Consider the following 21,799-nt stretch of genomic DNA (forward strand, 5'->3'; position numbering starts at 1 on the left):
GCACCTTCAATGGTAATACTCTGAATGAATTTAATGAACCATCAACTCAGTTTGGGGAGCAAGGCATTTTATGTATAGGTGATATATGCAGTGATTTTTTTTTTTTTTTTTTTTTTTTTTTTAAATCTGTAGCAAGCTACTTAACTCTTTAAAAACATCTTCACACATTGCTATTTTTAAGAAGTCCTTTGCTCAGCAGATCAGACTGCTTTGGTATCTGCAAATCTTCTTCATATCTCTGCAGCTGAGACCAAAATCCTGCATTGGGTTCTGCTACTGGTCTGGCAGTCTTCACAGTCTAGGAAAAAGGAAAGACATCGTAGAAGCAAGGGTGGGTATCATGCAAATGGATTTTTTTCCTATTAAACTTTTGAGAAGATTTACTTTGGTTTTGATTTGGCTACAGAATAATAAACAGATATTTTGGTGAGCTGACCTCACTCTGTGCTTGCCAAGACCTCTTGGCATGTGGTGTATGTTACAGAATGGACTCATGGGCAAGACATGAAAAGGAGCTGTTGAATTTTCTGGAAATGTGAATGTCTCTCACACAGTGTGGTGACACCGCTCATGTTTAAGATATATGACCAAGTTGCAGACTGTCTGCATGCCTCTGTCTAGTACTAAGCAAAACAGTTGTCTAAATTAGAGACTTTAGTGATGTACCTACCAAATGGCTGAAGATTAAAAGACTGTAGAGCACAAGTCATATATATTGGATGGGCTTCCTAATAAAGTTGAGATGCTATTAGTCGTAGCTAGCTAGTCCCTAGCTATTTAGCAGGCCTCACAGATGATGTTTCTTTGCTGCGTTGAGCTGTCACATAGGTGATAAGAGCAAATCCTGCAAAACAACTTCTGCACACACTCACATCCATTTCACTCATTTTCTTTATCTCTGTCTTTAACTTCACTTATCATGACTAAGCAAACAATAGGGAAAATGTTCACAGAACAACCAACTTTGCATATTTGCTACCAGTGCTTAAAGCCTATTTGCATTTGCAATTATATTTGTCCCAGAAACCTCAACTTGAAAGCTTATTTGTCCAAGTTGGGGGTGAAAAAACTTACGGTGGAATTTTTATTCAAATGTTGAACATATATGTAACTGCTAATAACCAGGGGAGAGCACCAAAGTAATTCTCTGAGAAATTATCATTATTCATAATAAGCATTGCATTTCTCACCCAAAGGATGTCTAAATATAAATCTGGGTATAAGTACAATACCTCAAAGGCATCCTCGAGTGTGAGCTTTCGGTGTCTCATCAGATAAGCAGTGCAAATGGCAGCTGATCGGCTGCGGCCATTTTTACAGTAAACTAAGCACTTCCCACCGGTCTTCACAGCCTCTTCTATAGCATCGCTGCACTGTTCAAAATACCGATATAGGTCTTCAGCTGGATCGTCGAACACCGGTACGCGTATGCCCTGCACCTGTTGGAGGCTGGGGAACGGCTGCTGCCTGGTGACATTAATGCAGAAGGTGATGCCCTCGCGTGCGAGCAGCTCCTCGTCGCAGGCTGCCCTGGCGTTGCTGATGAGCAGCGAGGTGGTGACCTGGCAGAGCTGGAGCATCGGCAGCCAAGGCCGCAGTGTCACCAGCACCACCGCCCCACTGCAGAGCTCCCAGATCGCTGCCTCCCGTGCAACATTTGAGCCGCGGCACAGCCCCGGTGCAGTGGCACGCTGCGGGGATCGGGCTGCCAGTTGCTCCCCCCAGCAATGCATATGGGCTGCGCTGTGCTGCAGCCAGCTGGGCTGTGCTATATTTATTCCCTCGGTAGGGTCTTGGGCGTAAAGGCTTCAGGCAGGTCCTAGTGCCTGCTGCATTTAAAAAGCTAAAAAGGTTTTCAGAGCCCACAGATCGTTTGTAAAACAATGGGGCTTGTGCAGTCCCTATCCCTATAGCAGCTTCTTATGAGAAGCTGAACCCCTTGTCTTCCTCACAGGAAGGCTGCTGCTGGGGTCAGCACTGATGCGATATTGGTGCAATGATGCAATATTGATCTGATCACCTTCAGCTCACAGCCAGCTCATCTAGTTGCCCCTCACCTACAACAGCATCTGTTGAGTACCCAGAAAATTATTTACTTGGCTAGTTAGACACAGCAGTGCTAATCTTTCTGGATTTCAGTAAAATTGCTTGTGTGGTGCTGGGGCAGAGTATCTTGCACGTGAGTGTGTGGACACGTGTTTGAGCTGTGAAGGACAGGCGGGAACAGGGCCAAGGGCCCGGCCAGGGGAACGCCACATCAGCTGGTGCCAGGTGGGTGCTGCGGGGCTGGACGTGGGTACCAGCCACTCCCTGGCAGATTGAGCGTGTGGCTGAGCATCTTGAACGCTTTTCTTTCTGGCCATGACGCAAAAAGGAGCCTGTGACGAATCTTTGCTGCTTGCACGAAGATGAACCTGGACTGTAATGGCAGCAGGGCATGGACTAATAGGATTGGTGTGAAACACAATGCCAACCAGTAAGGAATCAGCCATGAGGAGCAAGGATGAGCTTTAATTCCATTGTGGAGGGAGGTGAAGCCGACCTGTCACACACCTGCCATCACTCGTGTCAATAACAGCCTGCCAGAGAGATGCCAGCTCCAGTGCCAAGGGAGACGACACCCTCACATAAGCACAAGAGCACGGCATCCCCTCCTGCCGTTCATCACACGCCTCAGCTGCCTGCAGGCTCATTCCTCTGCCCCACTGTTTCCTTCGCCCAGGGCTCAGGGCATCTGGCTGGACAAAGTCTCTGCTGGCTGAGGAGGCACAGTTCGAGCTGGGTGCCTGGAGCTGGAAAGGAGAAAGCTCAGCAGGAGAGCATCGCCCTGATGCTGTCCACCCCAGCAACGTCAGAGGGCCCTTGGGTTCTTCTGCAGCCACGATTTCCAGGATTTTTGGGCTCTCCCTGGCCCTGGCTCTCATCTAGCTCTGCATTTCCATGGCGCACCTTTATTCCCAGGCCATGATGCTGCAGATCAGATGAGGAACCTTTCTGCGATGACTGCCAGGGATTTTCCTGATTGTACGAGCACACATTGGTTCCCTGCACTGTGGAAAGGAGCGAGCTGCTGCCTTCCTTACCTTCCCTCTCCCACCCGCGAGGTGGCAAAAGCGCTTCTTTCGTCTGCCTGCCCTCATTGGAGGGCTTGCTTGGGCCCTTGTGGATTTGCGTGGGTGGTGGTTTATGGACATGCTCCAGTTCAAACCTGGGTGGAAGGAGAAGACTTGCAGCACCACGGTCCCTTTGCAGCTTGCAACCCTCATCTGCTCACAGAGCCGTTTTGGCTGTGCTGTGGAGATCATTGCAGAGCAGAGCACACCAGACCCCAGGACTGTCCTGGGAAACGGTGTTACCCAGCAGAGCAGCACTGGCCATAACGGAAAGTCGGTGTTGCCTGAATTCCTCTGCATGGCCCGTGAGCTCTGCCTAATGGCATGCCTGCGTGCCAGGGACGCAGCCGAAAGCCCCACTCCTGCGGGCCCCACGTGATGTCACTCATAGTCATGAGGCGCAAGAGCAGCCAACGAGGGCACTGAGAACAACTGATTTGAAGGCAGCAGTCCCCAGCATCTGTGTGCACAGGCAAGCCCTGGCAGCTGCCAGCGGGTCAGCTGAGGGCTGTGGGCACACACACACACTGGAAAGATGATGACGCAGCCAGAGTAGGTCAGGGAAGCCGCAGCTGCTGTGCAAGGTATCACGGAGTCCAGCATCCCTGGGACCCGCAGCAGAGGAGCACAGGGCTGGAGGAGGCAATGCTGGGGAGATGGCCGCTGTGTTTACCAAGGCAGCTGGCCTCCCACCACCACGAGACCATCCTTCTAACAAGCAGGTGCTGCCCAGAAAAGACAGGATGACACATTATAAAGTGCCTGGCTTTTTGTGAGGGCAGCAATTAGGATGCTTGAGCAGGGGCTGGTTCTTGGCAAGCTGGAAGCTTGGGCTTTGGGGCATCCCCAGCATGTCCAAGATAATGAATGTCACAAAAGCCTGGCAGAGTGAGAGCTTGTGGGACTGGAGGTCCCACTCAGGGCCCCAAGGCCCCGCCCAGGTCATGGTCAGCCGAGGTGCTGGCAGGATTGCTGTGGTGGGATTTCAAAGGGTAAGGAGCAGTGGAGGAAAACCAAAATGCTTATCCTCAACAGAGCTTCTTTTGGGGTGTCCTTCCCAGTCATTGTTTCCAGAAAGTCATGATAGTATTCCATTTGCACGTGCGTGTCTCCAGTGAGGAGCATGCCTACGTCCTCAGGACGAACACAATGGTCTTTCCCTTCCCAATGCAGCAGGAGAAGAGGGACATGGTGTCCCGGGTACGCCCCACCACCCTGTTTGAAGACACAAAGGTGGCCACAGCTATCTGTGTGTACCACAGGGGCTCCAGTACTTTGCCACCTGGAAAACCACAAGAAGGACGGGGGGTCCGTTATTGCAGCCGCCTGTCAGCAGGCTGCAGTTGAGTGCCAACAGCCCTAAGGCTCTTGGGTCACTACAGGTGACATGGCTCTGACCTGTGGCTGGAGCCACTGCTAGAGAAGGTCTCAGGACACTGCCACCCTCTGGGCAGTTTTTCAGGAGTGTTGGCTTTTGCACCCACTGCACACAAAGGGTCCATTTTTGGACCTGCTCCACGGCAGGTGGTTTGTTTTTGAGAAGCGTGAGTTACTCTCCAACCTGGGGGGTGGGATAGAAGATGTCCTGTTGCCCTGTCCATGCAGCTGGGCAGCCTGCCTCGCGCCACCCCCTCACTCCCCCCACTCCCCCACCCCCCACCCCACAGTGGCCAGGATGGCAAGGTTTTACCTGGAGGTCCTACCTGGCACATATGCTTTGTCATCAGTGGATGTCAGCAATGTTCCTGGCTAGGCGGAAGAGAGTTCGCTTCACAGTCATGTCACGGTTCCCAACCTGGACTCATTTAGGAATGGTGTCGAAGGAGCTGAGGGTGGGAATTCAGATGCCCTGCAAGCAGAGGAAACAGAAGGGCAGAGAAGTGAGGACTGACTGGAGGGAAAGTGCCAAAGGTGCCCCACCAGCACTTTGGCGAGGAGCTGCAGAGTCCTTGCGCTCTCCATAAAAGCTATGCTGGATCCAGGGCAGAAGCAGGATCCTCAGACCCAGGGCACCCAAGGGGTTTCCAGTGACCGGGATATGGACCACACCTGTGCAAGGCTTATTTCTCCCTTGGCTGGGAGTCCTGGGATGAGGTCCCTGCTTCCCAGGGAGGGGAAGAGTAATGGCAGTCCCTGGCCCAGAAGCAAGTCCTGAGCCCCCCAGGGCAGAGAGAGGGTGGAGGGTGCTAGCCTACCTTGTGCAGCAGGAGCTGCTGTTAAAGACAGGCAGCTACCGTGTCCCAGGTGGCAGCTCTCGCTGGGAAGCGAGCGAAAGCCAGGTCACGCTCTGCACCTGCCAGCACCCAGCTCTTCAGCTCTCCACAACTGGTGCTGTGGTGGCAGATGGAGGGTCACGGCTGCCCCCAGCCTGACTGGAGACATCATGAAGAGCAGTGCAGCACCAGGTCTTGCCCTCATGGTGCTCGGCTGCATGGGGAGACTTGCAGGGGTGTCCTGGCACTGTGATGCAGTGATGGCGGGTTACGGCCACGCTCCTGCAATGGCGGCGGACAGCCTTACCTTGGCCGGTGGCGGTCAGCACCATAGGCCCCCCAAGCCCGTGTCCCAGAAGTACATCCTTGCCCATCTCCTGCTGGCGGTGTGCTTCCCCACGGCAAGGGGCTGTGGAGACCTCAGCCCTTCCCCAAGAGGCCTCCTAGGCTCCTGCCTGGCCTCCCCTTGCCCTCCCCTCCCCATGGAAGCGGAGCATCCCATGCTGCCGGCAGTGGCCGGGGGGGCTGTAGTGAGAAGCTGCCCCAGAGAGCAGGTAGGGGCTGAGGTGCTGTGGGGTTTGGGGGGCTGATGCAACAGGGGCCCCGTGTTGACTTGGCAGGTCCTGACACCTGTCTGCTGGGGGGGGAGGAGGATGCCCCACGTGTCCTCCCCACGCTTCGCGTGGCCTGCACCTCACTGTGTCTCCCAGGACCATGTGCTGGGAGCTTGCTGCTGGTGCCTGGGACAGCCGTCCCTGGGGCTGCTGGCGGTGCTGCAGGCCCCCGCAACAGGGAAGGCTGCAGAAGCAGCCCAGCCCTCTGGTTGAGCATCACTAGCGCTTTCCCCAGCCTCTCCCGCCAGTGGAGGGACTGCTCACAGCCACTTTCTGCAAGCAGCCTTCCTACAGCAACCTTGCTTTCCCAATGGGTGACTTCAACGCGTTACCTGCCTCGTGGAAATTACTGGGAAAAATTGCTCCTCTAAGTGGCAAGTGAAGGAAGGAGCAAGTTTGTTTAGGCTGTGATTGCTGTAGTTTGCTGTTAAATTGCCATTGCTTCATCATAAAGTGTTTTCAGCTGTCCCCTTTCTTCATCTTAAATGTAGGGCTGATATATTGAGCAGTGAGACATTCAGTACAGCCTTTTGTAATAACTCTCCCCATGTCTTCCAATGTCTGAGCTACTGGTGTGTATGGACCCGGGTGCCGCGGTCATGGCTGCTGCTCAGCTGGGCTGCGCCCAGTGGTTTTGGTGGGCGAGGGAGCCTCTTCCTTGCTTTTGCCGCACCCCTGGCACTTCCGGCTCCCCACTGCCCTGGCACCCCCCTCCCTCGCCCCAGGTGCCAGTGGTGGTGGCCGGGCGCTGGCGTGTGCCTCATCAGGGTGGAGAGGCTGCTGTTGCTGAGGGGCACTGAGCCAGGGATGAGCTGACTGCTCCGTGCAGCCCCTCTGCCCCTCACCCTCCTGTGTGAGCAATGCACAAGCATCCACATCATTTCCTCAGATGTGTTTCCGCTGTGCAATATCACATCTCACCATTAGAAAAATATATTTCACTTTTTTTTCATAGAATCATAGAATTGTTTAGGTTGGAAAAGACCTCTAAGACAGTCAAGTCCAACCGTCAACCCAACATCACCATGCCCACTTCCATTCCTTCCTGAGCACCTGCTCTTTGCTTCTGTGTGTCATACTTGGCTTTAGTGTGGCCCAGAATCTGTTTAGAGGGATTATCCTATTAAAAGAATAAGGCCAATAGCAAGAAGACTCTGCCCTTTGAGAAGCGCCTACTGTGCCAAGTTCTCCCTTCACGGCTGCTCTTGTTACCAAAACTGTGATCTTTATTTTGCGTGGCCATCGCCTGTGATGTGGGATGAACTCTCCACTGACCTGTATGGGCGGCAGCAGCCCAGCAGCTTGCTATGGGATTTGCCAGATGTGCCTGGTGTGACTTACTGGGGTGAGACTGGCCTACCAGTTCCCTGCAGCTCACCCTAGCACTGGTCCAGGCGGCCCCTGCATGCCACAAGCCAGGAGCAGTGTGGCTGTCACATTAGCACCAGCAATGTCACTGCTTCTGCACCTGTGATGCCTCTCTATGAGGCTACAGATGTTTACTCGCTACCTGCCTGCAGCTGACTTGAGGAAGGTCCTTCATGCCTGAAAGGTTGTCCCTTCTTACCAGCCTGCCCTATATCATGTCCCTGCACAAAGGAGGAAAGAGGAATGGGGTAGTTATTGTTACATGAGGAGTAATTATAAGCTAAATGCAAATGCCACCTCCTGGCAGTGAAGACAGTTGCCTCCTCTGCAAGAAGATGGCTTAACTGCAGGGTAATAGTCGCATCCCCTGGCTAGAAAAGGTCTGATGCCTCAGTCCAGGTTTTGCTGGGGGCTGCTGAGGGTTTTCTGGACTTGATGTCGCTGCCATTGGGGTACGGTGCAAACAGTCCTGGTTATGCCAGCTGTCTCTCATCTTCTTGCTGTGCACTGCTGTAAGGAGCCTGGCTTGATCTTCTTGGTGACCTTCTTATAAGTAAAGGGCTGATATTAGGGTCCCCAAAGCCCTCCCTTCTCTGGAAAGCAGGGCTATGTGTGGCTGCAAGGAAGCAGGAGCTGAGTTGAACTTGTATCACACTCACCCCTTCCACAATTTCTTAGCAGTGAATTTGCAAATGCATGGTGTTCAGCAGCTTTACAAACCAACAGAAATGTTCGCAAACAGCTTCAATACACACACAGCCGTAAGTGGCCATTATTTAAGATCATAATTACACAGAGAGGAGGCAAAGAAGGTGACTGCTCTGCAAACAACTTCACCTAGTAGAAGACCAACATTTCTACACTTGTCTGTATTTATATAAATCTGTCCATGTGGTGCCTGAATAAGTGTAACTGTAGGACATGAAACTAAAGAAATACCTACTCACTCAGGGGTATCACTCAATTTATTAAATTTAAGTGATATTTGCTTCCAGGCAGATAGATACACTCTCAGCAAGTTTCCAGTTATCAAGTCTCTCTTAGACACTTCACGAGCAGCTTTCGACGCATTACCTTGACTCCTGCATTCACCCACTTCTGGAATTGGATATGGACAGCTGAAGGACAAACCTTTCTGCTGCATCGGTTCAGTCTCAGGCACATGCTCGACATTAAACATCCATGTCACTGCGACAGCCCAGCGATCTGCTTCACTGTCTGTTAACACTACCAACAGCTGCACTAGTACAAGGCCATGGTAAATAATTAGCACAATACTTTGTAATGACAAATACCAAGGGTATTTCTGATTCCTTGCACTATTATGCCATGACTTTTTGTGCATCTATATGAGAAAGAACGTTTAGCATATTTGCTTCAATAACTAAAGTCAGGTTAGCCTTGTTTTGGCATGCATCACCTCCACACAACCCTAGCAGTTGTTCCTCCAGATTACACAGAGTTGAATGCAGACAAACCTGTAGCACCAACATTGGCATCAGCCCATTGTAAACCTTGCGGATGAAAGCAAGCTTCCATTCCTCAGGACTCCTAACCTGGCCTTTACCTGTGCTTTACCAAGGAAAAAGAAAGAAAACTCCAAACTCAGCTTGAATGGAGAAGAAATAAAACTGACCTGTAAATACAGATTTAAGTCTCCAGCCTTTTTATTTATACAAGGATTCAAAGAACATATTTCAACTTTAGATAAACAGTGCAAGAGAGTTACAAGTACCTTGGTAACAGAAAGAAATAGGTAACTGTCCAGCTATGCCAATAAGTGAATAATTCTTACTCCTGCAGATAAAAATGCATCTGTTTAAAGCAAAGGTGGACTTTAGATATTTTGCTATACCTTAGCCCCTGTCAAGCCCACTGGAAAACAACAGGCAGTTTGTCATTTGTAAATGATAAGCAGCTGCGCTCTCAAAGCCTTTTGAGATCCTCGCCCTTAGTTAAAACATACACATTATGGCACAAAAGAGCAGGCTGAAAGACAGAGACACTTGGAAATCCACTATTTCTGGTTGTCCTCTTTTCAGGGACAGGGGTCCTTGTTAATATTTTTTCCTAGACCATCACCCCCCTCTGCATCCCTGTGAAGTACAAGGCCTTTTCAAGCCAGAACACCATGAATCACCATCTTGGTAACATCGAAGCCAACGTTCCTCCCCAGCCATCCCCATTCCCCAGAGCTCCCCATTCACGTAACCAACCCACAGCAGCTGCCAGCCCCTGCCACGGCTGCAGCCCTCAGGCCCCCACTGCCGCAGGGCTGGGGAGGTTTGTCACAACAGTTTTGAGCAGGCGATAGCCCCGGAAACGTCATTTATAAGCACTGAAAGACCCCAGGCTCTGCGTCAGCCCGAGCGCAGGCTCAGGGCTTGTCTGGACCTGGGCTGACTTCAGCTTGTTGAGCCATGCCAGCGCTTGTCTAGCTGTCAGGTAGCTATGGTTTGCTTTAGGTTTGCTTTAGTTTAGAGCGATACCAAGTCAATTACCTGGGGGAACTCGGCCATTTCGGCTTCCCAGTGGAAGGTGGCATGGCCGAGCGCTGCCCCAGCCACTGAATTGCAGCAGGTCGAGGAAACCGCTTCAGGGCAACGAAGAGAACAGAAAAACTTAATAACCAGGAACTGAAAAAAAGCAGCAGTGTAGGCGGACCGTGTGAAAAGGTATACAAAATAAACCCAAGCAGACCCAGGGCTGAGGAGGGAGGAAGTGTCAACCCCAACATCATGCGCCTCCTGGCAAAGAGGGGGAAAAGTCCCTGGCACTGCCCTCACCCGTCTGTGCAGACCTCGGGCTGCCGATGCTGGTCTGACCCCCAGCTCGGCTCCAGGAGGACTGAAGCAGTCGCCCTCGGGGCCCAGAGGGACACTGAAGTGGGAGCTCAACCCCAGCCAAAGGGGGAAGGCATCAGGAAGGGTTTCTCCCGCATAACAGTTTCTACTGTATCCTTGAGGCTTTGCCTTATTAATTTTGGACTATCAGGTTTTATTATTGTAACAAGACCAATAACTGGGGCTATTAAATTGTTAAAATATTAACTGGACAATCAGTAAATTCTTGGTTTCACGTTTCAGGTGTGCTCCCCTTGGAACCCATAAGAACCTTGTGAGGGTAACAGGCTGACAGCAAACGCTAACTGCACAGAAATGGAAATGACAAGGACTTTCCTTTCAGTCTCCCATTCTGCAAAGCAAAGCATTGACCTCAGCATCCACGTGTTAAACTCCAATCCAACCCAACCATTTTTTGAAGAGGGTACAATGTTTTAATGCCCCCTCCCCCTTCTTTTTTTGCTTTGGATGTAAAGTTTCTGCAGGATTGGTTGTGGAGATTTCTGTAACTGAAGGCTAAATTTGTATTGGTGATTCTGGTTAAAAAAAAAACCCAAACAAAAAAGATAGGGACTCTTTAGAGCAGTAAAAGTAATGTGGAACTTGCCATATTTCTAGAAGTAAATAAATCTGTATAAATCTGTGACTTGTATTTATCTACTCCTGGGTTCTGATGGTTCTAGTGGCATTGCCTGTCCTTTAGCCAACGTCCAGCATCCTGGCTTTCATTTCTGGAACCTTACCAGATTAGATCAGTTTTAACCTTACAAGGCAGTGAGTACAAGGCAGAAAGGATACCAAGTCAGTAACATTAGTCACTGTGACTTGGAGAAGCCAAGAAGTCAAAACTGGCCTAAAATCTCTGCCTAGTTTGAGGTACCATCAGCATCATTACCTAGCCCCAGGTGGGACCCCTGCCCCAGGGAGGGCAGGCGATAAGCTCCCTCCGCGCCCGCCTGCACTGCTTTTTGGCGTTACCTTGCTCATGTTCTCATCTGCCCTTAAACTGCACATTCTAGAAACTGCTAATTTTACAAATGTTTTTTTTTTTCTCCCTTTCTTAGTAAACAGCCAAACCCCAGCCCCATAATGTTTGCTCAGCCCAAAGACATGTCTCCTCTGGCAGGACAGAGGAGAAATGCTCAAACGTTTGCTGTGCAGAACAGTAAAGTAGGAGATTAGATACACCTCTGCCCTCCCTCTCGCCTGCAGTACAAACACATTTGAAACTCAAACCCAACCCCATATGAATGAAGCCCAACCCCTGGGCATGCTCTCGGCCCAACCAGTCACAGTGACTGTGTTGTACCTGTAACATCTGCTAACCCCGCCCCCCAGGTGCTACCTTGAGTCAGTCTCCTGGGTAGGGACACTGCCCAGGGCTAATCACTACCAGCCCCTCTCTGCCCTAAGGCAGCTGCCTGGGGGGTCAATCTCACATGTGCCCGGTGTGAGCTCTCACAACCAGTTGCAATGCTCCATTTAGTAAAAAGTCCCTGTTCTTTCTTTTTACTAAAAAAAAAAAAAAAAAAAAAAAAAGATTCCCATCCACAGCTGGGGCCAGAGGAGGAGGAGGAGGACGCAGCACAACTGTCTGTCAAGTGGAGAATCCTACTGTGCATATTTTCATCTCTCTGTTACCTATGACGGTACTGCACTGCAGGTAGAAATTGGACCATTAACACTTGGGTAAAAAATGGCTTTCCAACTAGCATGCAAAGAAAAAATACCCCCAAACCCCAACCCCTAACACTCATTCCCAGTCACTTAGATGTAGGAGACCTACATTTCAAATTGTTGTCAGCTACGAGCTCTAGTCAAGAAACCCACTTGTGACCTTTCCAAAGAAAACGGGGAGTTCTGCGATTTTGGGTCCAACAGCCACTGCCAAACTGTTTCAGTGCAACCCACCAAACCTGCTCACGCTCCTACGTACACCACTGGAAGTGAAGGGCCATCTCTGCCTGCCTAGGAAGTACAGAGGAAAAACCTGAAAGAGACCCTGAATGCAGCACTTGAGCAGCGCTGACCATCTCAGTCTCTCCGCGTTACGAAGTGGCGTTGCTCTTGGCGTCGTCTTGCTTTCAGCAGATGTATGGTAAGCAGCGCTCTGGCCAGCAGCTGGGTAACTAGATCAGGGCAATTGCGTATTCCACGGGAGGCAGCAGAAGAGCTGCCCTTGGAGGGGCCAGCTGGGTTCCCCCTGGAGGCCTCTCTGCAAAGGCTTGTTTCAGCCTCAAGAGCCAGTTTGTGGCAATAACAAAAGTAAAACAATGAGGTACGGAAAGAAGGGCCCAGCATTGGGGAAAAGACCAAGAAAGAAGAAAACAGCTCGAGCACTGCCAGAAATAGCAAACAACTGAAACCTTTTTCTCCTCCCTCTTTTTTTTTTTTTTTGTTGCCAAGGTGAATTAAATATGTCCTTTGGTTGGTTGGTTGGTTGGTTGGTTGATTTTGGCAAAGTGAAGCCCTCGGCCGCAGTCTCTTTCCTGGCTGTGGTAGTGAGTTACCGCCACAAGTGCTGCGTGGCAATGAAAGCCACCGAAAGGAGGAGGAGGAAGGCAGAAGGCAAAGATCTGCTGCTGGCCCCATTGATGCCGTGTCCAGACTGCTTAGGAATAGCATGCGTTTCTGGCTGCCTGGTGCTGGGGCTCTTAGAAAGTCTTTTGCCACAGACGTCGTCAGGACAACTGTCACCACTTCCAGAGCCGCTCATGTCATCACCTGTGCAGAGACAAACATGGGGTGAGCCCTGACTGCCTTCCTTATGACTGGTGATGTCCCTGCCTTCCCCTTGCTGCAACGCCAGGGAGCTCTGGCCACCAGCCCTGCCCTGATCACCTCCTCGTCTCTGCATCCCCGACTACGGGATGCAAGCCCATACCTGATCTCCAGCTGACTTGAACCACCCGCTGCTGCAGCAGCTGGAAACCTCTGGAGCAGACAGAAGCAGTGGCCCCGTCAGCAGGGCTGGACTGGGACTGCAGGGAGCACCCGAGGTTTCAGTAAGGTGCTGAAAGCAGCACATCCTCCAACCATCCCACAGCAAGTCGGCTGCGCTCGAACAGACCCTCTGCAGCCCTGAGCCAAAAGCCAGGTGGCCACAACCCCTCTCTGCTGTTAGGGCCCAGCTGCAGGGCCCGCATGGAGGCCCATGCAGGCTGCCAAGGGCTGACTGTTCAGCCCCCCTCACCTGCCGTGGACCTCACCGGTTCTGCTAAACTCACTTGCGTCTTGGAAATCCACATCATTCCCAATGTTAGCGTTGCCCAGCCGGTTTGTCATGATCTTTAGCTGCATGATTTGCTGGCGAATGGTCATATCTGGCTTGGTGATGTCCACCTCTACCTCCGGGTTGTTAATCTGATTAGCTAAGCCGTCCCCCATCACTTCAGGCAGGTAACTGTGAAGGAAGGTGACAGGTTTAGACGTCTCCCCCCAGCTAAGCTCAACTCTCCCCGTTACAGACACCAGTGATAACCCAGCCTCTTTGAACCCCAGAGAACCTGCAGTCAGTGGTGTTGGCTCCATATGCTGCTGTTTGCTGCGAGGCAGCCAGCTCTACTGATGGGTGGGCCACACTGCTGTGGCCAGACCCCATCAGAGCCTGGGGCTTGCCCTGAGGCCACCTCAGCTTGCAGGAGGCGGTGGCCTTGCAGCATCACTGCTGCATCACCCCAGCATGGTGAGGGGTTTCCTGCAGGAAAGACTGTGCAAGGGGCTGAGGGGTTGCTGCAGCTGGTACCTGTGGAGCCACAGTGACACTCCGCTATGGAAAAGCTCTGTCCATATGGGAAGGTGAGGGGCACCTTCATCCCTGCCCTGGTTAAACCCTGTGGGGACAGACACCCTGGGATGACCGAATGCCCTCAGCCCAGTATGAGCAGACAGGCCCCCAGGGAAGCTTCAGCTAACTGGGAGCTGTCCATCAGCAAACAAAGCTGCACAGTGCCCTGGCCTGTCTGCTCCTGCAGATCTGTGGCACTGCTGGCAAAGACATGAAATATGGAAGAACGAAAGGCACCGGCTCCAGGCTGGCAGAGACCAGCCCAGCAGGTCCATGGAGAGGAGCGGAGAAAGGTACATGTCCAGCAGCTGCCCGTCTCCCCTTACAGCCATCCCTTAAATGTCAGCCATCAGTGGGAGGTGTTTCTGCAGTTGTTTGATGTCACCTGGGTGCCTCCTCTCATGAGGGAACAGCATTTCAGAGCAGGTATGGATAGAAACACACATATGCAATTCTCAGCAACAGCTCTGGAGTTTGTGAGGTAAATCCAGCCCTTCTGCCTTCTGAGTGTACAAGGAATTGCAAAACTGCTTTGCTAGTACAAAACTACACGGTTATTTCATGGCAACTGCATTTCAATGCTTAACCCTCCAACACACAGCAAAATGACAACAGGTACCAGCATTCAGGCATTCAGGAAATGCAGCATTTCTGTGGACAGGGACAGGCCTTTTGGCTCAGTCTGAACAAGTGGGGCTGGCTGAAGTGATGCATAAGTGCCCTTTATCAAACCCTCCCTCTCTCATCCCAGAACATGCCAGGATAGCACCTTGACCTTCTCCATACCTGCCCTTGGTCATCCCGTTCCAACACTTGTCATCTGCTGCTGAGCTGGCCATTACTTTTTTGCTGCATAGGCTGCTGGGCAGGGTGATCCAGTAAGTCTTGAGAGCTGTGAGGTTCCCTTTGGCATCTAAAACCTGTAAACAAAGAGGATGCTCAGGGCTAGGAAAGTTCTGGGGCACCCCACGGCTGTGGAAGGGACAAGGATTCTGCCTATTTTTCTGTTGTTTTACCACCACAAAGTCTGTTTTTATACAGACGGGGGTGTGTCACCAACCTTCCCCTAAAGACCAACAGTCAACCCAAGCACCCAAGGCTGAAGGTTACATGCTAAGGACTGTGCTGGTACCAAAAGATTAACCAGGAGAAGATCATCTTTTGGACCCTGAGGGCAATGCTGAGAAGCAGCCTTGGTGGAAGCCAGCAGGGCTCCGCCAGGGTGGGACAGGCAGGTGTCTGTGAATAAGGAGCCTCTGAAATGTGGGACCATGGCAGATCCTGCAACTCACCATCCACAGAATCCAAAATCTCCATAGAGGAGGACTTTTGGCCCCAGTATCCAGGCTGGACAGCCTGAGGCTGAATGACAGCAATGGCGAGGAGCCTGTTCAGATAAGTTTGGCACCAAATCCCTGAGAAATTTGTTAACAGCAACCTAGACCTCAACCTTGTGCCAAGGCAAGATCAGATCTGCTTAGGTCATGCCAGCACTCGCTGATCTGATCTTCAGAGTCACCAGCAAAGGTGATTCAGCCACCTGTGGGGTGGTCTGACCTGACCCACAGGACCCAGTGCTGCGCAGGCTGGGCTCCCAGGGCTCCCAAGGGAGGCAGTGCACCAGCACACCAGCAGGGAGGGAGCTTAGGAGGCAAACTCACCAGCATCTCCAGTGCTTGTGCAGAGGATTTTGCTTCCAATGCAACCTTCCCCCTCCTTTTCTTGTCATCGCTGCTGGAGCCTTTTGTGCTGATTTTGGGATTTCCACAGCCTTGGAAAACCTGAAAAATACATCAAACTCTCTGTCCCATGTTTTGATACTATTTCTTTAATTAATTAGCTCTCCACAGTTATGTTTTTTTTTTTTTTTTCTTCTTAAGTATGTTTATGTTTCCTACCTGCAAGATCTCTGAGATTCTGGCTTAGTTTCCGGTCAGGTTACTCTTGTGCCAGGATGTGTTTTCAGTAACACAGTAACATGTGTTATGGTAACTAGTTTTGACTACCTCTATCAAGCAAAATGTTCAGCACTAACCCAAAATTAGCATGTTTTTGGATGAGTCACCAATGTTGGTATTAAGTTATTTCTAGCAATTTTATCTGTTCCTATTATGATTGAAAAATAAAATTCTGGGAAGAACAAGATGGGAGTTGCTCACGCTTATTACACCAGTGATGTGGGCTTCAAGGTTGCAGACCATGTGAGCTTCATTGATTTGGACAACAGATCAAGGTGGGACTACCCCAATGACTCTTACAGTCAGCACCCACACTCAGCAAATTAATGCCTCCTCCAACCAGGAGAGTGCAAAGACAGTAGATGTGTCATATCTGTCAGGTTGGATGTTTCAGGGGCAAATGAGGAAGCAGAATTGATTTACCTCCTAACTTTGGGTACCTCCCATCATCCTAACTACCTGCCCAAGAGTGCTTTGTAGCCAAAGGAGAGCAGAAGAACTTTGAATGTACAAATCCTCAGACTTTGCCTCTAGGAGGAAAGGAAGGGTGCCCTGGAAGCACCTGTTTCTCCCAGTCTCTGCATGATCAGTCCAGGCAATGACACCTCTGCTGCAGATAGCCAGTGCTCAGGCAACTGAGCCTTACTGTGGCAGGTGGAAGGAGTGCTCAGACAGCCAGATTTAATGAAGCATCAAAGGTCAGGAGGGCCTTTGCACTGTCAGTTTGATTCAGAAAACACCAGCCTTTACAAAGAAAGCCATCTGATTTGAAAACATGGCTCCAAGCTTGTTGTGGTTACCAGGGTGCTGTCAGAAGCTATCAATAAATTCAACTTTGCACAGTGTCCCCTTAAAGCAGAGAAATCAAGACCTCAGACAGGAGCACTGCTGACGTAGCTTGTGCCAGCTGCTGAATGCTTTTGCTAGTGGATTCTGACAGCCATCAGCAAAGTCCCAATCTAGGCAAGAATCCCTTTGGTGACAGTGGGTCTCATTGTTGTGTTTGAGGGACATTTAGCCTAGAAAGCCCCCTCCTGGGATGCACTGTCCTGCTGACCAGACGGATCCAACGACTATGGCAGTTCAGCACCAAGCCAATTTGTTCATCTGTCTCCTTTGCTTCATGCAAAAACCCCCACCTTGACAACTCCATGTAGAGCATTTGCAAGTTGGTTCTACCAAAATAAAACCAGTTTGGTTTCACTGCTGTATCTTTCTTATTGGCTTATTACTGTTGTTAGCAGGATACAACTCTTTCAGGAGGTAAAAGCCCTGGGAGGTCTCCAGGACAGTGGCTCTTGTAGCAGCTCCAGCACAGCATGGTATCAAGGCAACCCTCTTGCCAGCCCAAGGGCTTTAGGTGAGCAACACCCATTACTGATGGAGAGAACATGTGTCCTGCAGATTGAGGTGATCAATAGTTTCCTGCATAGTGACAGCAAATAGACATTTGCAGCCTTTGATAGCTCCTGCTGCCTAAAATCCATCAGAGAGCCACAGGGAGCGAGGGGGAGTGCAAGGAAGCGCAAGAGTGCTCCATGGTGCAGTGAACACAGGGCTCAGTACCAAAAGTGTTTCTTTCCAGTTTTTCCCCAGATCCCAGGAAAACCCATGATTGAGGGTGTCACTGGATCCAAGGGCCACTTCTGGCTCTTCTCACAAATGGCAGACAGTGCCCTCGCTCTAGGCTGGTAATGTTCGAAAGCCTGCTGCCCTCGGCCCTGAGAGAGAAGACTCCCAGAACTGGCCTCAGCCAGTCCCGAGCTCATTTGGCAATGATATCCTTTACCTGATCACTTTGCCATGCTCAAAACCAGAGCTTAGAGCTGTAGCAATTTGCAGCTTTAGACATCTGCTGCCAGTGTCACCAGCAAAGACTCCCATGTTCACCTGGTCACCAGATCATACTGAGAAGCTTATCAAACATGTTTGGTTGCTCCAGTCGAACACCAGTTAAGACTATTTACTCCTTTTCATTTTACCAGATTTACTATATGCACCCTGGAAACACCTTTCTTTGCATATGATGCCATGTTTTCCCACATCATGGGCTTGGTTTTATGTGGACAACCTCAGTCTCACCTAACAAGGAAAGAAAGAATATGGCCTTTCATGTCAGAAAAGAAACCTAAACGAGTACTTGGATGCATGCTGCTGTTAGTGCTTTGAGGTGGGCCAGGGAATTCCTGCTTGGCTAAGCAATACTTCTGGCCCTTCCCTTCTCCAAGACCCAGTTAGGACCTGCCCTGCTTCTTTCATCTGCATCTCTGCCCTAAATGTGGGATAGCTGCAGGACTTGGGGAATGTCTGGGCAAAAAGCAGAAGCCCTGCAGGGCTGTTTTTGTTCCCAAAGCTTCTCTTACCTGCAGCTACAGAGGTGATTGTGGTTAAGTGGATAAAGATAACTAAAAATAGAAGACCAATATAAGAGAAATTCATTATATACTTCTTGGAAGACAGATGATCATCAGAAGAGCCTGTTTTTTACTCTCCACGTGGACTGCCAGATTGTACCTCTGTCCCACAGATACAACCTGATAGCCCAGTGTTTCCACTGCAGAACATCCCCCCAGGGCAGGTTAAAGTAGCTGCCTTCTGTCACTAGGGACTGTGCACTTTCCGTAAATGCCTCAGCTCAGCCAAAATACTTCAGGACTCTTCAGACACAGAGGCACCTGACAGCAAATGGCACCATGCCTCCCACAGTCACTGCATATGCAGTCCCACCTTGTATGTCTGTACCTAAAAGAGGCTGGCGGGATGTGGCAAGGAGGAATATTTGGAAACATTTGAGAAGGTTTTTGCCTGTGTAAGATGGGTGGTTTCCTATCATTAGAAGACTGAGCATTTGATCCCCTTCAACCTTCATCGCCTTTAGTTCAGTTGAATAGTGAGCACAAAAAACATTTGGTCCTGGAAGTTACATGTGGTGTATTCTCAGCCAGGCCCTGGAACATGCTCTTACCTTGGCTGTGATCGAATCTTTGTTTTCTTGCAAGTTAGAAATTGCTTCAGCGATCCTCATGTGAATGGTCCCTATTACGGTGTCTACATTGTAAGGTCCATCAATCCGATCAGCCACTACGACCAGGGAATCTAGTAAAACAAGACAGAGACATCTCTCATCAGACTCTGTACAAACCGAGTTAAAGATCATGCTCATGCTGGGCGGGATAAGCTGCTGGCCCCTCAACAGGCTTGCTGGGAGACATCTCTCCATTTTCACTGCTGCCTGAGTGCATGCTCGTTTTCCTCTGGCATGGGACAGCTGTCCCTTCCCAGCACATAGGTAAAGCTACCCTCAGTGGCAGAGGAACAGAGGTCACCTCCTGCAAACGGTAAATGCAACCTGTATTCACACAAAGTGACCAACATTTCCTGGGGCACTATAGAAAGGAAAAATGGAAAACTGGTGCAGAAATATTAAGTAATGCACAGCAATACTTAGCCCTAACCCTCCTAACTCATTGCACGTCTTCAGCAAAGCACTGCAGCCAGCAGAAAGTGGAAGAACTGGGGTCAATAAAGTGCCAAAGGTACAGGATATGGGCAATAGCTTCTGTGGCAGTGAAGGAGTAAGAAAAGGAGTAGTTCTTCTCACCATCACCTCTGAAGGACAACACGTGACCAGCCAGGGAAATACCAGTCTACGAAGGTAGAGAAGCAGACCAAAATGCCCACAACTAAAACGGTAAACATGACAGGGAGTGACTGAGGGGTGCCTCTTGAAATCAGCTCCTCTTACCTTGGAAAGCTCTGATGTCCAAGTGCTCCTGCCTGGCCTGGAAGCTCCTGCCTTGATGGCTGCTTTGGGACAGTGCTTGGCTTACAAAAAAACTGCCAAGCTCTGCCTGCCTCCAGAGATGATTCTCAACACTCCAGTTGGGTCTAAAGCAAGGACAGACTATACGGTCACAGGGTTTGTGGCACTGGGGAATGGCACTGCAGAGGAAAGCTGACATCCTTGCTGTCCAGTGAGATTTAAATAGGGTCTCAGGGCAGGGCCAAAACTGGGTTTGGACATCTAAAACAGGATCTTAACCAGGTCTGACTTTGCCAGTCAAAAATTCTAAACCTGAAAGTCACTGCTATGCTGCTGCTGCTGCCTCAGTTTCCTACTATTTGTGCTTTAGTAGCCTGGAGGTAGGCCATGCATAAGCTTCATCATTGGCATTCGGTTATGTGTGACCCCAGATGGCTCCAGTGTGGTCTGTGTTCCCAAGGGCACACCAGAAACCTCTTGGCAGGACAAGGGATCTGTCAGAGCGCTGGGGTGGCCTGTGCTTATCTGGAACAGAAAGTGCTTCATGTTCCTGTGGCCTTGCTACACGGAAGAAAAGAAATGCAATGGCTTCATGTTGGTTCTCCTTTACACAAAGAGGGTCAAATCCCAGGGTCTAGGTTGGTGATCTGTACCATTTGTAAACAGAGTTATTCATTAAGAGTGATTAATTCTTCTGTCCTAAATCCTGATACTTCACCCATCAGCCTGGCTGGAGACTGTCACAGCAGATGGTGTGATGCTGCAGAAAAGCCTATTCAGCATGAGTTTGTACTGCCTATGTTATTCATGAGCAATGAAACCACCAGGTGAATTGTAGTTCAACGGAGTATCAGTAAAACATGTCCTTCAACCTACACCATGCCACAGCATGTATGTGTCACCCATGATACCACTTTGAAGGCCTGATACTTATCTTTGACCTGCACAGCAAATTTCCTTCAAGCAGAAGTCCATTCAGCTGGGGCACAACCACAGACCACTACCATTTCAAACCTGATAGGAAAGTGTTCAGTCCCTTGCCTGGGCAAGCCAGCAGGACTTGGCAGAAAGACCCCAAATGATTTCCACCAGATCTAGGTGAGGTTTGTGCAGAAACACTAGGTCCACAGTGGACGTAGTGTGTTAATAACAAAGGTCTGAACCTGAGCCCACTGTTGCCAATTTAACAGCACACTCGACCCTCGCAAATATGTTCTCTCTGCTGTTACATGATTGATGTTCAGACCCTGACACAGCTCTCAGAGAATGACCAAGCCAGGCAAAGACTAGATGAGGGACAGCACAAACCCACAGAAGATACCAGATCATGCCCACAGGGCTCACAGTACAAAAGCAGGTCCAACCTGCGGGGAGCAAGGGCAATAGTCAAACAACTGGGAGGGTTCAAACCTCAGCCAGTCTGGAGCACATATCACAACATACTCTTCGCTCTATAATACAGGATTTAACAACATGCAAAGTCACAGCTTGGAAACATTATGCATTTATTCTCAGCACTTAAAAAGAAAAAAGGTTTTGCTGGTTAGCTTGAGCAAGAATGGAAACAAGGGCCACGGTTTCCAAGTTAATACGCTCTCTTTTCCTGCAACACAGTCCTATGGCAGTGCTGATTTCTAAAGCTAAACATGCCATACAGGGGGGAAATGTTTTTTTGTATTCTGGGAAATAACATCTCCTGCAACATTAAAGAGCTTGCAGCTTAACTTTGCTGCCTCTCAGGGGTTGCGGTGTCATCTTTGAGACTGTATTTTCCACACAATTTTAGCTTGCAGAGGCATTAATGTTGAGATACAGACATTTAAATCAAAGGCTGCACCCCCAAATTAGTGATAAATTATGTTTGAACTACTTACTATAAAAATCGCCCTTAATTTGACCTGCCTTAATTTGTCAAATTGAAAAAATAACTGTGTTTAGTGTAACAAAATCCTCTCCAGCTACACAGGACGGCCTGGAGAAGGATGAAGAATGGACAATGCCAGTGAACTGCTACCTTTGACTCTAGTCTTGCTCTAGTCCTTGATCAAATTGTGACCTTTGACACTAAAATGTACAACTGCAATTTGAAAGAAGCTCTAATTTCCTCCCAGCCATCACCCCTTCACATTGTCTCTTGGGG

The 21,799-nt window shown here is 49.9% G+C and overlaps 2 protein-coding genes across 2 annotated transcripts in view; both read right to left on the reverse strand.

Annotated features, from left to right (window-relative positions):
* Positions 1–24: 24 nt before the first annotated feature.
* Positions 25–1,717, reverse strand: DUSP28 (dual specificity phosphatase 28). Its single transcript, XM_049802214.1, has 2 exons — positions 1,233–1,717; positions 25–298 (listed from the first exon to the last, which is right to left on the reverse strand). Exons 1-2 carry the CDS (start codon positions 1,578–1,580, stop codon positions 161–163), a joined length of 486 nt encoding a protein of 161 aa, XP_049658171.1. The 5' UTR covers positions 1,581–1,717; the 3' UTR covers positions 25–160.
* Positions 1,718–8,957: 7,240 nt separating this feature from the next.
* Positions 8,958–21,799, reverse strand: part of GPC1 (glypican 1) — a 221,038-nt gene continuing 208,196 nt past the window's right edge. The window contains exons 5-9 of the mRNA XM_049802193.1: positions 18,862–18,992; positions 15,600–15,719; positions 14,725–14,858; positions 13,379–13,554; positions 8,958–12,875 (exon numbers count right to left, since the gene is read on the reverse strand). Coding sequence (XP_049658150.1) covers positions 12,658–12,875; positions 13,379–13,554; positions 14,725–14,858; positions 15,600–15,719; positions 18,862–18,992 — 779 coding nt within the window. The 3' untranslated portion in view covers positions 8,958–12,657. The remainder of the gene's footprint in view (positions 12,876–13,378; positions 13,555–14,724; positions 14,859–15,599; positions 15,720–18,861; positions 18,993–21,799) is intronic.

This window comes from Accipiter gentilis, chromosome 6, assembly GCF_929443795.1.
Source record: "Accipiter gentilis chromosome 6, bAccGen1.1, whole genome shotgun sequence".
Taxonomy (NCBI): Eukaryota; Metazoa; Chordata; class Aves; order Accipitriformes; family Accipitridae; genus Astur; species Astur gentilis.

Coding starts and splice junctions, on each gene's coding strand:
- DUSP28 (XM_049802214.1), bottom strand. CDS start 1,580: ATGCTCCAGCTCTGCCAGGTCACCACCTCGCTGCTCATCAGCAACGCC. Junction 299..1,232: donor CACTCGAGGATGCCTTTGAG/GTATTGTACTTA, acceptor CCTTTTTCCTAG/ACTGTGAAGACTGCCAGACC.